The sequence below is a fragment of the Nannospalax galili genome, unplaced genomic scaffold (assembly GCF_000622305.1).
Source record: "Nannospalax galili isolate Female #2095 unplaced genomic scaffold, S.galili_v1.0 scaffold91, whole genome shotgun sequence".
Lineage (NCBI taxonomy): Eukaryota > Metazoa > Chordata > Mammalia > Rodentia > Spalacidae > Nannospalax > Nannospalax galili.
The window spans coordinates 1579202-1594242 of record NW_008332583.1 but is presented as its reverse complement, the minus strand read 5'-3'; the positions used below and the strand labels follow the sequence as shown (position 1 = coordinate 1594242).

Sequence of the window (15041 nt, the reverse complement as noted above, 5' to 3'; positions counted from 1 at the left end):
CTTTAGAGGAAAATTTGGGTGAAACTGGGCCAAAGTCTTGGTCACTGAGCAGAAGAAGTTATGACTTGAATGCCTTGGCTTGATAGATACCCTGTGCTTGACAAGCAGCTTTCAGTTGAGCCATCCAGCTCCCCACTGAGGTAGGCTGGATGTGTGCATCTTGTTTTTATATACTACAATGTGGTGATCTGGATTAAGGAAGTCATATATACAACATCCACAAGATTCACACTCAGTTCTGTCTATCCTAGGCCCTTGAGCATAAAAGGAATATTAGAGCAGATTTTCATATGTGCCAGACTTTGTAAATCTTTCCACTTTAGAAGAATGTGGTAAATTTTAAAATGAAGGTATAAGGCTTCACAGTGAGCAGAGTGACTATGATTTCCAGTGATGAATCAGATTAGACTGAATGGAACCGAGGAACTTCTTGTGCCCTGGTTTACAGTTCTGCTGTTTCCTTCTGATAAATATTTGTTTTATTCTAGTTATTTGCTCACTCTGAGACCAACCAAACCCTGCTATAACAGAGAATCCAGATGGACTCTCTGATAATAATTTGGTGGTGCAATGGGATAGAAACTACGGTCTCTGTTATGTAATTAGGAAACCAGGTCCTCAGAAACGCAAGGGATTTGTTTGGCATTGAAAGTCACCTTGGGTAGAGTCTAAAACCATAATTTCTGATTTCAATGCTATCTTAGCAAGATATTAGCTAATTTAGGTAGTAATGTCTAAGTTGGAAATTTGGAACTCTTTTAAAGATAAACTTAATTTTACTTTGAGGGTCTCGTTTGAGTCATATTTTGAATATTGCTGCATCTTGGGAAAGGACAGAGGGAGAAAATGACTAGGCAACAGACAGAGGTCTCAGGAGCTTGGAGAGGGAGGCCTTTGTAGCACTCTGATCGTGTACCAGGGATCTGGGGATCTTCGATTGACAACATGCAGCTCAGCAATGCATCCAGCGAAAGACGGCATCTTTCCTATTTCAAATTATAAGTTACTGCAGAGGGCGGAGAGTAGTCGAGGCAGCGGGCTGCCCCTATAGGCAACTTCTTTGCCTCTCCATCTGCTACCCCAAATGCTAAATCTTAGAAACAACACTGCTGTGAAAGATTAAAATATATTTTCTACGACTCAGATGACACCAAGTCTTTTGTAGATGCCAAAATAGCTGCTTTGAAAAGAGTTGAAGAAATATCAATTAGGAACTGAGTTGAAGACACAGAAAAATTTATGTATCCCTGCTGGTCGGTCTCCAAAACCAGCTGAAAAAAAGATTATAATAATGAAAAAAATGGATTATATAGTGGCAGGGGATACGGTCCTTTTAATTTCTGCTATTTTCTAAAATTCTGGACCGATAATTAATTGATCCAGGTATATAAACAGAGAAGAAAGCTATTCTGGATCATTCACTATTGTGGGATTTTAAAAATTATTATTTAGATCGTATTATCAAGCTTATAGTGACTAACGGGACACGAATGTCAGCATTTCATTTCTGGTTTAATTTTTAGAGGGTATTTACTGAGTCTCCTTCACGGTAAATTTCAAAACGAGAAAATTGTTTTCAAACATTAATGTGAACTAAAGTCTTAAAAATTATACATCTCAAAAAGCATTCCTCACGAAGCATTCTTGAAGTGAGTAGAAATCATACATAAAAGGGATTGGTTTATGTTGATATGTATTATCACAGTTTTCCATAAATGCAGTTTAGAATTAGATAATAGTAGGAAATACATTTGAGAAAAACGGCCTTGCAATGCAAGGTAAGCTTTCTCTCTGTCTCTTAAAGTCAATGTGGTATTCCTTTCCAATTTGGCAAAGTCGGTCCTTCCGATGAAGAGATTCTGAACCTGATGTAATCAATGTATCATTTATGAGCCATAGATTAATAAATTATCCCACAGAATTCCATTTCTATTTTTAAGATGATTTTACCTACTTAAAAAATATTTTGGCTTCTAGGACTCCCCAAGAAAGAAATTTAAAATAATCATTCAGAATAGGGTTTATGCTAATGTCTGTTAATTATATAACATTAATACCACATAAATAGACCATGTTCTATGTTTGGAGTTAAGAATGAGAATTTTTCTCTGCTTAAAATCATTTGATCATTTCCTCACTTCTTTCCTGTCTATAAAGTGGGATTAATAATATTTACCTTTAAGAAATAAAGTCACAATTTATAGTCTGCAGATGGAAATGAACTGAATCTTTGTTAGGGTTTTAGGCTTGATAGTTCCAAAGCTGAAATGTGTTTTCAAAAATTCGATAAAGATATGATAGCAGTTCCTTGAAGTGAACTAATGTGAATCTAGGTTTAAAATGGGATTTTAGGAAATGGAGACACCCCTTGCTGGATAGCTGGGTTTCTAAATGCCTAATGCACCCCAAAATTGTCTTATATGATGAGAAAGACTCTGAGTATCATGAGGAGAAAAAAGTGCCGCCTAAATAAACAGGCTCAAATCCATAAGGGCTTACAGAGAATGCAGGGTATTAGCAACCGCCTCGGTCTTTAAAAGTGACATAAACAATGCACTCCTTAATGAGCTAGGAGTACCAGGTATGGATGAGGGGAGCATCGTAAACACTAAGACAATCAGGCAGTTTTTATAAGTTCACCATAAGCAGGTGCCGAGCTCAAGTCGCCCTCTTGGGAATATTTCTCCCATAGTAGCTGAAAGGAAGAAATTAAAATGGGGGAGCTGGGGAATTGGATATGTCTCTTGTGAGCATTTCCTCTAACTCGGTCTTGATTCTTTGATAAGCAAAACCATCACAATGTGGAAAATCAAAGATATGTTTACAATTGATAAAGAGATTGGGGGGAGGCGGCAGGCGGTGGGGAAAGATCTGACATAGAGGAGAGGAATATTATGCTTTTAAAAAATGTAACATTTAAATGTCTGTAGATCAAAGGATATACTTGCCAGGCAAGAATAGGAATCATTAAGTCTGTGATCCAAAGTCAGACGCTGCACCATCTCAAAGAGGGAAGCGTGGTCAAAGTTACAGGGGTTGGAAGAGATGAATTCATCCATACCATGCTTTTGAGCTCTATCTGCATCTGTTCATTTATACATGTAGAGAGAGACACAATTCAGAGAAACACATCACATTTTCTTTGACATTTCAGATACACGGGAACACTAGGCATTATGAACATTAGCTGCATCCTCATTGCTACCCACCCCATCCCCAAGATAGTTTTCGACCCCCCCTCCCATTGTCAACTTGCATCACTTACTGGTGAGTTTACTGCATTTAGGCAAAAATATATTGGCATCAACATGTTTATCAAATGATCACAATTCCAGTGCCTTCATGTTGCTCTTTACAACTAAGCAAAAGACCACAACTTGCGCCTGCATTTCACCAAACGCTGAAAGCAGATCGGATCTTTGCTGGTAACAGCCTAGTTAGCTTTGTAGGTTTTTAATAGATTCTGCCATTCTAGTGGTTATGTCTAGAACACTTTCTCTATGATTATTGGGATTACTTGGAAAAGGATAATGCTGATTTTCAGCAAAGTGACAATATTTGTGCCTTCCCTTTCCAAATCCCCATCGCCAATTTGGTGTCCTAAAAGGTCTGAGTCCCAACTGTCCAAAATTAAGTTAAAAAAAGAAAAGATTTTCACTGAAGTTGGGGGGGGGAGTTAAAAAGGAATTTAATGTGTTATAGGCAAGGGCCTTGCCTTGTAGGGCACCAATTCTATTAGCAAAGCTTAGGAAAGAGACAAACAGAAAAGTACTGTGTGAGGGCCACAATCTGCCACTTATTGTAAGTTAATAGTCTCCTGTATTCACGCTTTTCCTTACAGGGTGAAGGCTGTAGGCAAAACCTCCTGAGGGCTAACTAATTAATCTCAACATGTGTAACTGAAACAGACTATCCTCAGCTGGCAAAGTAACTCAGAGAATTCAACTTGAGTACCACCAAGAAACCCCTAAAGAGGTATGAATGAAGGTCTTTTATGTTAAAGAGACCAACTCACTCTACCTCACACTCCTGATACACAGACTCTAATGAGACAAAAATCTTAGAGCAAATCAAGCAAGATTTTATTCATCTCTTTGCATGCAACATTTTACTGGGATACTGGAACCTGCCAGGAACCAGCAATATGATCAGGGCAAAGGGAAAATTGATTTCTGATTTGGGAGGGTGTTTGAATAATATTTTCGTATGTGGCCTCTGTTCCAGGAAGCCTTTTTTTCTGCCATGCATAGGCTATGGCTGTGAGCATGGTTTATGGTAACAGTGTGCCTTTAACACCACGATTTCTCACTGGGTTCAGCTGCCATTCAAACTTAAATGCACGGCTTGTCGGCCCTCATCCCCCCTATTGATTGTTAAGATTTTAAAAATCTTTGGTTATTTTGTAGGGAAACAGTAAGTGGTCAGTGTTTGAACAAGATGTGTTGTTTATGCTCAAGACACACAGAAGCAACAGTCTCCAGAAGGCAAGTTGAAGAATCATATTTTAACAGCCAAATTGTTCCATTAAAGTGATAAGGCACAGGCTTTTTGAAGATACTGCACACGCAGACATTATATTAGAGAAACTGCAAGGACCTGCCCTGCCGTCAGCGGCTTCAGATTTGTCCTTAGGAAAGGGTTTTAAAATTGAGGTTGGTTCTTGATCTAAGAGGTTTCTTTTGCTCTGGTTGGTAGGCCTCTTTTGATTCAGGATGGTCAGGACTATGGTGCTTGGGGGGAAGACTGGATGCTTCTTAGCATGGGCTGTGCTAACTGTGGCCCAAGACAAAGTGTTTTCAACTTATTCCAACCTGTGGTCTCTCCCGATGTAAAGACACTTGCCCCAACTAGGCAGCCCTTCTCCAGCTCCTCCCGTGGATCTTGCCCTCACCTCTCCCTCCTGTGGGTTCCAGGTCAACTTAATTCAGGAAGGACTAAGCATGGGGTGGGCCTGAATTGTTCATCTATCACATCCTCATGGAAAGTCGCATCCACCCCCTGCCTCCTGATTTTAACAGATAGATCAGGCAGCTTGGCTAGCATCAGCGACTTGCTTTCGGATTTCTCGGCAGAGGCTGTAAGCTGACACATCGGCCAGGGCTGTACTTTGCCAGTTTGGCTCATCTAATTTATTGCTCTTCAATTATAATGGTACAACTGGTCATTCAGCTTGGAGAGAAAGGGACTCTTTTGTAGCTGTTAAATATAGCACAGATTTCAAGCGTGATATTATTTGTTTGAGCCTCTTCAATACTTTGCTGTTTTACCTTGTGGCTACTCAGGATGTAGTCTTTTCAAAGACAGTTTGACTGTTTAGGGAGACCTGAATATAGACACTCTCTCTACCCCTAACCTGTCACAGGTCCTCCGTGAATATAGCTTCATAGGCTCGTTCTTGGTTAAGAGTGCATCTAAAGAATAATTTCCTTTTCTACTGACAGTTTGAAGCAAGCTTACAGAAAAACATGGGTTAAATCAGCCTGTTTTCTTTTTTTCAACAGTAACTATAAAAATAAACCTTCTTGTCTTTTCTTTCTTTGTTTCATCTTTCTACTAGTCTACATGGAGAATGATCCAGAACTTGAATTTAGGTGGTTTGGAGCCTACTTTGACTCCCATTTTGTATGTGTTGTTTGTGTATGTTTGCATGTATGTGAGATGCACATGCATATATGTGCATGTGGAGGCCAGAGGTTGACATTGGCAGTCAGAGATGGGGGGATCTGTCTTCCTCAGTCACTCTCAACCTATTTTTTTTTTTTTTTTTTGAGACAGGGTCTCTCACTGGCCCTGGAGCTCACAACTCAGCAAGGCTGGCCGGCCAGCATGCCCTAGGGATCCTCCTGTCTCTGCCTCACTGGTACTGGCTGTGCCTGGCTTTTATGTATACTCTGGGGATCTGAACTCAGGTCCTCATGCTTTGATGGCAAGCACTTTACTAATGGACCCTTCTTCCCATCCCCTGGTCCCTGACTGCCAGTTTTAAGTAGTGGTTGCATGCTGGTGCGTTTGTCTCTGAATCTCAGCTTACTTGTGTGGCAGACAAGCTGGCCTCTCTGTTTCCTTTCTGCCATTTTGGACTACAGTTTAGTGATGGTGAGCATCCTTGTACATCTGTACATGTGGGATGTGGCATCATACAGCGGGATTCTGGCAAGATGATGAGCAGCCCTGGGATTTGAGCTTGCACAAAATTACCATTTGCTAAGAATTAGCCTCATTATCTTAATTGTTCCAAAAACTCAAGAGTGCGTGTAAGGGCGCCTGGTTCCCATGGCACCTTGAATAGTTACCTGCAGTTTCTACTCTGAAATAGAGGAAGGGTAAGCTGCGAACGCAAGTTCAAAGTGTCAACTCAAAACATTTGAGTTCTAAGGAGGGATTACCGGCAATGTTTCCTTCCCCAGTAAGTTCTCAGTATCTAATAGAACTGGGAACACAGGTAGCACTTGGTACAGTCTTTTAAAAGTAGTGAACATACTTCATCAAAGCAAACAGGTTCATTCTACCAATAAATATTTCTTAACTCTTTAGAATCATATTAATTAATTAATTGTGCGTGAGGGCACTCACATGCTGTGGCGTACACGCTGAGTATAGAAGACAACATTTGGTAGTCGGTTCTCTCCTTCCACCGACTGGGTTCTGGTGATCTACCTCAGACGGTCAGGCTTGGTGGAAAGCTCCTTTATGCACTGAGCCATCGCCCCTGACATTGTTTTCTAGTTCTTGATTTATGGGTACTGTTACTCTAAAGTCACAGTTTATTTCTAGCTAGAAGAGCAGAGTTGATAAGTGGCAGGATTGGGGGTTGGATTCACAACTGGATTTGAGGTTGGATCACCCATTTATTAGGTATGGGGAGAAGCGAGCGTTTAAGGTTTGTGAATTGAAGGCAGCATTTAGAGACTACTGTCAGAGAGTTGTTGACAGGATCTAATACATGCCTGGAAGGCACCTGGTATATAGTACGCACTCAATAAATGTTAGCTAGGAGTAAACAGTTGGCTTCTTAGTGCTTTCAAAGCCAGTCTGCATTCATCTGTTAGCGAGCCAAAGATGTCTCTGTATGTAGAGCTAATAGTCCATCTTTTCTTGCTTCTTTAACGACATCATTCTAGGAAACGGGGAGCCCTTCTCAATCTTACCACTTCATGATTCTGCTCTGTCCCTATGTAACTAATTTCTATGTCTTGTCTGATTTTTGCTGGGTTGTGTTCCAATTTCTCAGTGGTCAGGACACATGCACACAACAGAATCTCTTGGTAGGTAATGTGTTCCTTGAGAGCTCTTTCTGATCTGTTATTTCCTTTGCTGGCCTCTACAGGAAGTGGTTATTAACCGAATGAGTGACTCTGACACCTCCATCCCAAGCAACTCCCCACCGGCTTTATTAAGGAGCCTCACACATGGGGATTCAGATGGTATCCTGCAAAATCCAAAAGTGGGAACATGTGCTCTTAGAGGAAAAAAATCTTATAGAAGGAAACAGGATTCTAGGTGCAGGTGTCTTTGGATACTATTCAGACTGTCTGCTTGTGTCTCCATACATGTCTAGGACCATATGCATTACATATGTTGTCTATTTTAAAATAAAACACTGCAGTGGTCCAGCTGTTCCAAATTCTGTTCCAAAGAACTAGTGGGCGCTTCCCAAGCAACACCATCTAGTCGTTCTTGCACTGTCCCAGTCTGTTCTCCTACAGTGCTGAACAGAAAGAAACAAATGCTCTTTGCAACTCCATTTCCTCTTGCACAAACAATTAGAGCTGGTGGATTAAAGAAAAATCCAGCATTGACATTACCAGGGGAGAAAACAGTCCAGAGCAGAAGTAGGAGAGAGTCAGTTCCTGAACTCAGACACTGGGATCACTTCCTTTGCCAGTATTTGGCATGTGTCAAGAGAATGAAAATGAATTTGAGTATTAAGCTGAGCAAAATAGCATTAGGAGAGCTAAGTAACTATGTAAAATCCCACTAATATTTAGAATGCCACTTACTTTGGAAGATACATACTCTTTATTTTTGTTGTTAAAGTGATTTTTTTTTTAAATCCAAGATCGAGTACATTTTAAGAACCAACTTCAACCTCTTCCTTTCCCAGACTTGGCTTTAGGAAGTAACTCTCAAGGCCTCCTTGGTCTGTGAGGGTTTGAAATGTACTGAAAGTGGGCCATGAGGTTTTGAAGACTCTGAGGCTAGAGCATCATCCAACATATCTCTCAGACACTGCTCACCATCCTGTCTGTGAGCTTCAGTTCTGTAAGGATGTTAAAGTCCTTTATGTATGGGATAGGAAAATGATTTCAAGTTAAGCTTAAGCTAATATTGGTATCTCCATAACATTTAGAACCTTAAACACTATCAGGGGTATTCAGAGACACAGAGACAGGCTGAGGGAGCACAGGGGCATTTCAAAGTGGAAACTTGTCTACTTATTTACTGCAAGTTAGCCTAGAACCAAGTTTGGATTGGTAGTTAAGGAATGTTTTGGCAACACTATTTCCTACAGTGATAGCTTCCTCTGAACTTCATGCTCTTCTTTATTGAAATTCATGTGGATGAACCCTGAGAAATAAACGTGACATTTATGTTATTCTTGAACTGGTTATGACACCTTGGTGCATTGGATGTTTGATATTATTTTTATTTTTTTCCTCCTCAACTAGAAAAAATAAGTAATAGTTTTATGATCTCTTAATAGTAAGCATATTTAAGTGATTTTGTTTCAGAAAACTGTATTTTTAGATACGTTTGCAGTGTCGACCAAACAAATGTACTTTGCTTGAATGAATAATATGGCTTTCAAATTTGTAGATTTATTATTTAGATTTTTCCACTATTGAAACAGCATCTCAAGGATTGAAAACAAAAGGCAAATGTCTTTATTTTGCACTGTTATATTTTGGAAGTTTTTATGGTGAATGAGAAAGAACTCTGTTGTTGAAAGTAATTATGATGATATTATTAACAAAGTATCTGAAAGGGCTCTTTTCTCTCAGGAAACTCTTCTATGATGAGAGGTAATTGTTTTATCATTGAAATTTAGAGTACAGTCAGGGCTCTTGCTGCTCCCACTACGTGCTAGAGGCAAAAGAATAGCTAATGTAATTCAAAAGCCGTCTGTGAACCCAAAGTGCAAATTAAAAGGTGACTTTGTATCTTTCTTATATGGAAATGTGTGCATGTCATATGTGCTTGACAGTCAAGAGCAAATGCATGGTTTGGACAGTAACGAACAATGACAGTCGTCAGCCTCATCAGGAGACATGAAATAAAGAAATGACAATGATTGATGGCAGCTGGCTGTTCACAGATTTCTCTAGAAGAGTTTTTCTTGGCACGGTCAGGTCACTAGGAGATGTTGTACCCTGCCTGAGCTGTGCACAGTGAGAGAATGGCCTTCCCATGCCTCCTGCCCTGAGACCCACCATAGACCACTTGATTGGGAAACAACTTCATTTCTTCATAGTGTCTCTGACTAAACTAACCTAATGTGGATGGCTAAGAAAGGATGGCATCTTGGAGGCTAAGGGCCACGTGGCATTTTAAAGCTTCCACGCCAATACACCCAAAGGGGGAAACATGCGATGTTTATTTCAATGTGAATCTTTTCTAATTTTTTGTAAGTCAGTTGCTTTGAGTGAAAATCACAACAGAGATTATTTTGTCAGTGATTTCAAGTCAAAAACAAGTGATTTTTAATGTTCTCTATTGCTATGACTACATTTTCAATGAATTTCCCTGTTATAATTACTATATTCTCAATTATTTTCATGTTCCCTATAATATAAGCAAAGATAAATTTTCTGTATTTGGTTCATAATGTATTCTGCTGACATGATAATTCTCAAACGAGTAAAGAATAACCTGTCAAAATCTTCTGATGTGGTTAATAAACAAATGAACCTTCATTTAATATGTTCTTTTTAGATTAGGTTCTGCTGTTTGGGAATTTTGGACCTGACTATAAGGTCCATCCTTTTACAAATCCATTTACTTTTACAACGAGAAGAAAAGTGATTTGTAGTGTGGTGTGGGGCCATATAAAGTGTTGATATTGAATTAATTCTTTGATATTTCCATGTAGCAACTGCAAGTTGACAATTCAAGAAGATATAGCAAAGATCTCATCAGATAAATCTATAGAACAGAATTAAGGCAAATGACTATTCGAAATCTACCAGGAATAGCGATGCATTGTGCAAATCACATAAATTCGCTCAGAACAGAATTCATCCAGTCAGCTAGTCATCCATCCTTTCATTCTTGAAAAAAAAGTATAGCAAAATCCTAAATTCCCACTAAGTTCACATTCTATAGTAAGCTTTTTGAGATGCCTCATCAGACATTCAAAGGAAAGGAAAGTTAAATCAAGTATCTGCTTGGTGAAAAAAGTCTGTCTGCTAGCCAGGGGTACATGTATGCAAAATAAAAGAGAAAGAAAGGGAAAAGCAAATTAAAATAAACAAACAAAAAGAATTGGAAGAAAAGACTACTATTAAATGGTCAGGAGGAATGGCATGGCCTTTGTCTTCTAAATTAGCATTCAGAGAACTCAGATACATATTTGCCCACTCTCTTGACCAAATTTTCTAGCTCTCTCCAACGTTAAGTTTTCTCACAACACATTTTAGGTGTACGGCTTATTCCCATAAGAATAAAGGAATTGCAAACTCTCTTTATTAAAAAGCGCTACAGAGGAAGATTTTCCTAAAGTTTTAAGATGTCTTTTTTCACTCACAAGTTTGCATTTAGAAAAATTCGGACAAATACAAATACAGTTGAAGAAGTTATTGTTGTCATTGTTTGGGAGAGAGGTGCAGAATGGCATTCAAGAGCGCAGGCCAGACTCTCCTGGGCACTGCGATCATGGGCTGAAAGCATTCGTGAATAAAATGACATGTTCTCAAGCTTGTCTTTAATTTGTCATTGTTGAATATGGAGCTCCAGGTATTACAGATCTGCTTAAAAAATCAGTCTTCAACTGGGTCTTATTTGAAGATACACCCTTAACCAAGTAGAATGAGTTCCTTAATGCTCAAATAATATATTTACTTTATTAATTGTATCTTGCAATTTCAAGTCTTGCCGAGTTAACATCTTGGGGCTTCCTACTCCCTCTTCCTATCTGTTAGAGTATCCATGGTTACCACATCAATGGTAATCTTTGGAATGGGGAAGGAGAAACAACAACAACAACAACACATCATTGTGTCAAAGTGCAAAATGATCTGTTTTCAGGCATTGAACGGTCAGGTAGCTGTGAATTCTGTGAAACAGCGGCATAGTTTGCCATTTCATTGTGACATTAATTAATATTCTTGGAATCATAAAGAATTAGGAGATGTTCACGATTGGCTTTACTCAGAGGTTCATTTGATGCCAATATGAAAGCCAAGGAGAGGAGGCAATTATGCACACATGGCATGCACCCTAGCTTCAGGATGGAGGCTTATGTTTCAAACCTAAGGTCAGGAAAATAACATGAAAAATTTTACTACAAGGTCTAGACATGAGGGCGATTTAAGAGGAGAGGGGAAGCACATTGCAGGTGTCAGATAATCGAGTTGGATTATCTGAGCTGTGCTAGCTATGGGGGAGCACTTACCCTTCAGTCCAGCTAGAAGTTAGCAGGGTAAGAAGGAACAAACCAGAATAACATAAAGACTAGCAACAAGGCTCAGGAAAGCAGACAGGAGTTCTAACCTAGCAGCTAAAGTTCTTGGGTTTGAGCAAAGATTGAACAAGAAAACTTAAAACAAAACAAAAACAAAAACAAAAATCAACCTCCCCCAATCCAACAGTAACCAAAATACCCCTAACTGTTGAAGATTATTTCAGTGATGGTAAAAACAGAGCAGTTCTCAGCAACATCCAACTTTGGGGCACACAGTGTGGTTAACAGTGGTTAGTTGAGAAATAGTCAGTAAAATAACTAATTGCAAGTAATATATCCAGCAACCATTGACCAAATGGCAAAGCTTAAAATACTCTTCCCCCTCCCCACTCCAAATGAGCACTGAGGTGCTGCTTTGGAATACTTCTTTAATACATAAAGACAGGGATAAGATGTCTCTGTGAGTGGCCACTTGGCACAATGAATCATGGCAACACTCTACCACAGCTTTGCCCATTTCCAGTGTGCACAATGTTGCCCTTAAAATTGCAGAATTACAAGTATTTGTTTCTTTAAAAATTGAGAAACTAGGTACCAACTAAATTTTTAAGTTGTAACTAAAATGGGAAAAATTAAATTGATAACGCACACACACACAAAACAAACTATAGAAGAACAAAAATTTTAAAGGTTGATGGAACCCTCCCCAAATGCTTGTAGAATCACACACAAACTAATGAATAGCAGGATCTATTTTCCCCAGTTTTTGTTTGTAATTCCATAAATACTCCACTCCACTCTTTCTTAGACGTGTCTTTTTAATTTGAAATTGAATTTTTGAAATGCAAAAAAAATGTTTACAAACTGCACTGAGAAGTCTGTTAAGCTGAATTTGGAAAGACCCAAAACCATTCACAATTAATCCCAAATTTCCCAAACTATAAATTGTCCCGTTTTCAAGATTCCCTGGAACAGACAGCGACAGGACAAGATTGGAGTGTTTCTTTTTCTCTGTTCCCAAAACATTTCTATGTAGCTTTCCTGGGCTGTGTAAATACTAACCCAGCAATCACCAAGGTAAGTCACTGAAAAGTCATTAAGATTATTCCCTGGCAAGGATGAGAAGTACTTTGAACAAATACTCCGAACCAAGATTTAATAAGGCATGTGCAGAGTCAAGCATGCAATAATGACCTTGACCTTTTGAAGTTAAGGAAACCTTTTTAAAATGCAATACTTGATTTTTTTTTCTAGCTAGAGAATCTGTGATTGGGTTAATTTTTATGATGTGACATAAAGACAATGCATCAACTCAATGTGAGTGCCAGCGTTTGCTACTTAGAACTACACTCTGCTTGGTTTTCCATTTTTTCTTGCTTTGTAGTCCTGGGTGACCACTGGTCTCAGTTTGCCTGGTGTGGAGGGTTTTGGGAATACAGGGCTTTGGTGCTAGGATTTGGGAAATCTCGGCAAAGGAGAATGAGTTTCACACACACAAAGACTGACCTTTTTAATAGTGATGATTTGAAGAAACACAAGCAGTGACGAAAAGCCACCACTCTGCTGCAGGCACAGAGCGCGCTTCACATTTGTCTATGAGAAAGGAGCCTTCTGTAGTGGGCATTCAACACGCCTAGGGGGAGGGTGGATCTCACATTCTTTAAAGAACTTTCATTCTGAGGCAGACTTCTAGAAGTCTCTAGAGAAGATGGCACTATTCCCAGGTTCTGGGAAATCACTTAGGCAGGTACTATCTCAGTGTCTGATGTGTCTTGATCACCTAAATATACTTTACTATAAAGTCTATAGGGACGATCTTCAGATCCTAATTCTACCCTTTAGGATTTTGCTGGATGATTTATTTAATAAAAGTGTCAAATAAGGCTGTAACATGTTGGTATGCTATTGTGTATTCAGCTGAATTCTGTGCTGATTCCCAAGGACCTGCACTTCAATTTTAGAAGAAAATGAATCCTATCCACCAGGGAACCCAACTTGGAACCCCTGTGTGTTTCCACAGAGTCATCTGCTCTTCAACAGCCTCCATCATGGGTCCTTTTAAGTTCATCTGTAAAGGGGGAAATGTAAGACTCTGTGCTCAGAGCCCTGTGTGTATGCTGTATCACCGAGCCACACCCTCTCTTCTCTCTATTTAATTGTAGCCTTGGATGTCCTTCCTCTTCCCTGTATTAGTGAAGAAAAAGTGGGGGCAATCGCAAACCATGTAACAATTTCTTACTGTGGGTGGATGACAGAATAGAGACGTCGGATGCAAAGTGAAATGACCTAAGGAGAATAGGCGATCATTTGAAAAGAAGAAAATTTTCCAAATATCACCTGAGATAGATCTTTCATGAGGTTGATTTGGATGGTGATTATAATTAGAATTTTTTCCTTCATACAAAAATGATTTAGGTGGGTATGATGGGATGTGTTGTTTCTAGATGTGTTAATAAAAAGTTTCCAGGTAGGGTGAGAGGAGAGGATTCCTCATATGGTTGCCTTTCATTTAGAAATTAAATATTGGCTATTCCTTATGTCAGTCAGGATCTTAGAGTGGGCAGCTCAGAGCAGATGCTGCAGGGCTGTCCCTTCTCCCCTGGCTCCCATATCTAGGTCTTCTTTGTCTTTTTTTGTTGTTGTTCACAATTTTCTGTTTGGAAAGCTACTGTGTGTGGTTATTTGTGAGGTTCCACCATGGAATGCATCTTCCTTTAAGAAACTGTCAGTACTGAACTGGGAGCATTCGATGGATGGAGTTTGTCTTCCCAAAAAGAGCTATACTCCCTGAGCAAGATTGAAGAACAGTGCCTTTCCAGACAGAAATAGCCAGAGCAGTGAAATTCATTGAAAAGAAAAGTTCCCTCTACTTCATTTCTAACACTGTAACATTGTTCCCCACATACTCATGTTTGGCTTAGGAGCAGCAGCAGAGACATAGGACATGCATAGCAGGAGAGGGGATCTTCTGCTGTGGTCTCATACCACTTGTTTATCCCTCTGCCCTAAGAGTCAATGGGCCCCTAGATCAGTGGGCCAGCTCCCTAGAATGTGGACTCACGCTCTAAGAAGACTTTCTTGACTATCTATTTGTCTAATGTCCTTTTGACCCTGTCAGTTACCACTGTATGATGTTCGCCACTGCGTTTACCATTTGTCAATGTGTGGAGCTGACTTGTGGGCCATCTAAACACTCCCTGGGATACAGATGCTATAGGAGCAGGAGTCTCCTGTGACTTCCTCATGATTATGTCTCATCTCTAGAGAGGAGCTCAGTGACCTATGCTGAAGGAGTGTGTCCCATACTAAAATAAGAAATCACCTTGGCTGTTGCTAGAATGAACTCATATCTGAGTTATGACCAGGTAATTTGATATTTAGAGAAAGGTGCGATCTCTATGCAGGAGGGATACCTGCACTA

General features: G+C 39.6%; 1 protein-coding gene across 1 annotated transcript in view; it reads right to left on the bottom strand.

Annotated features, from left to right (window-relative positions):
• The window catches only part of Cadps (calcium dependent secretion activator), a 497333-nt gene that overhangs the window by 142029 nt on the left and 340263 nt on the right, over positions 1–15041 (bottom strand). Inside the window, 2 exon segments of the mRNA XM_008827502.2 lie at positions 2949–3085; positions 11612–11623. Coding sequence (XP_008825724.1) covers positions 2949–3085; positions 11612–11623 — 149 coding nt within the window.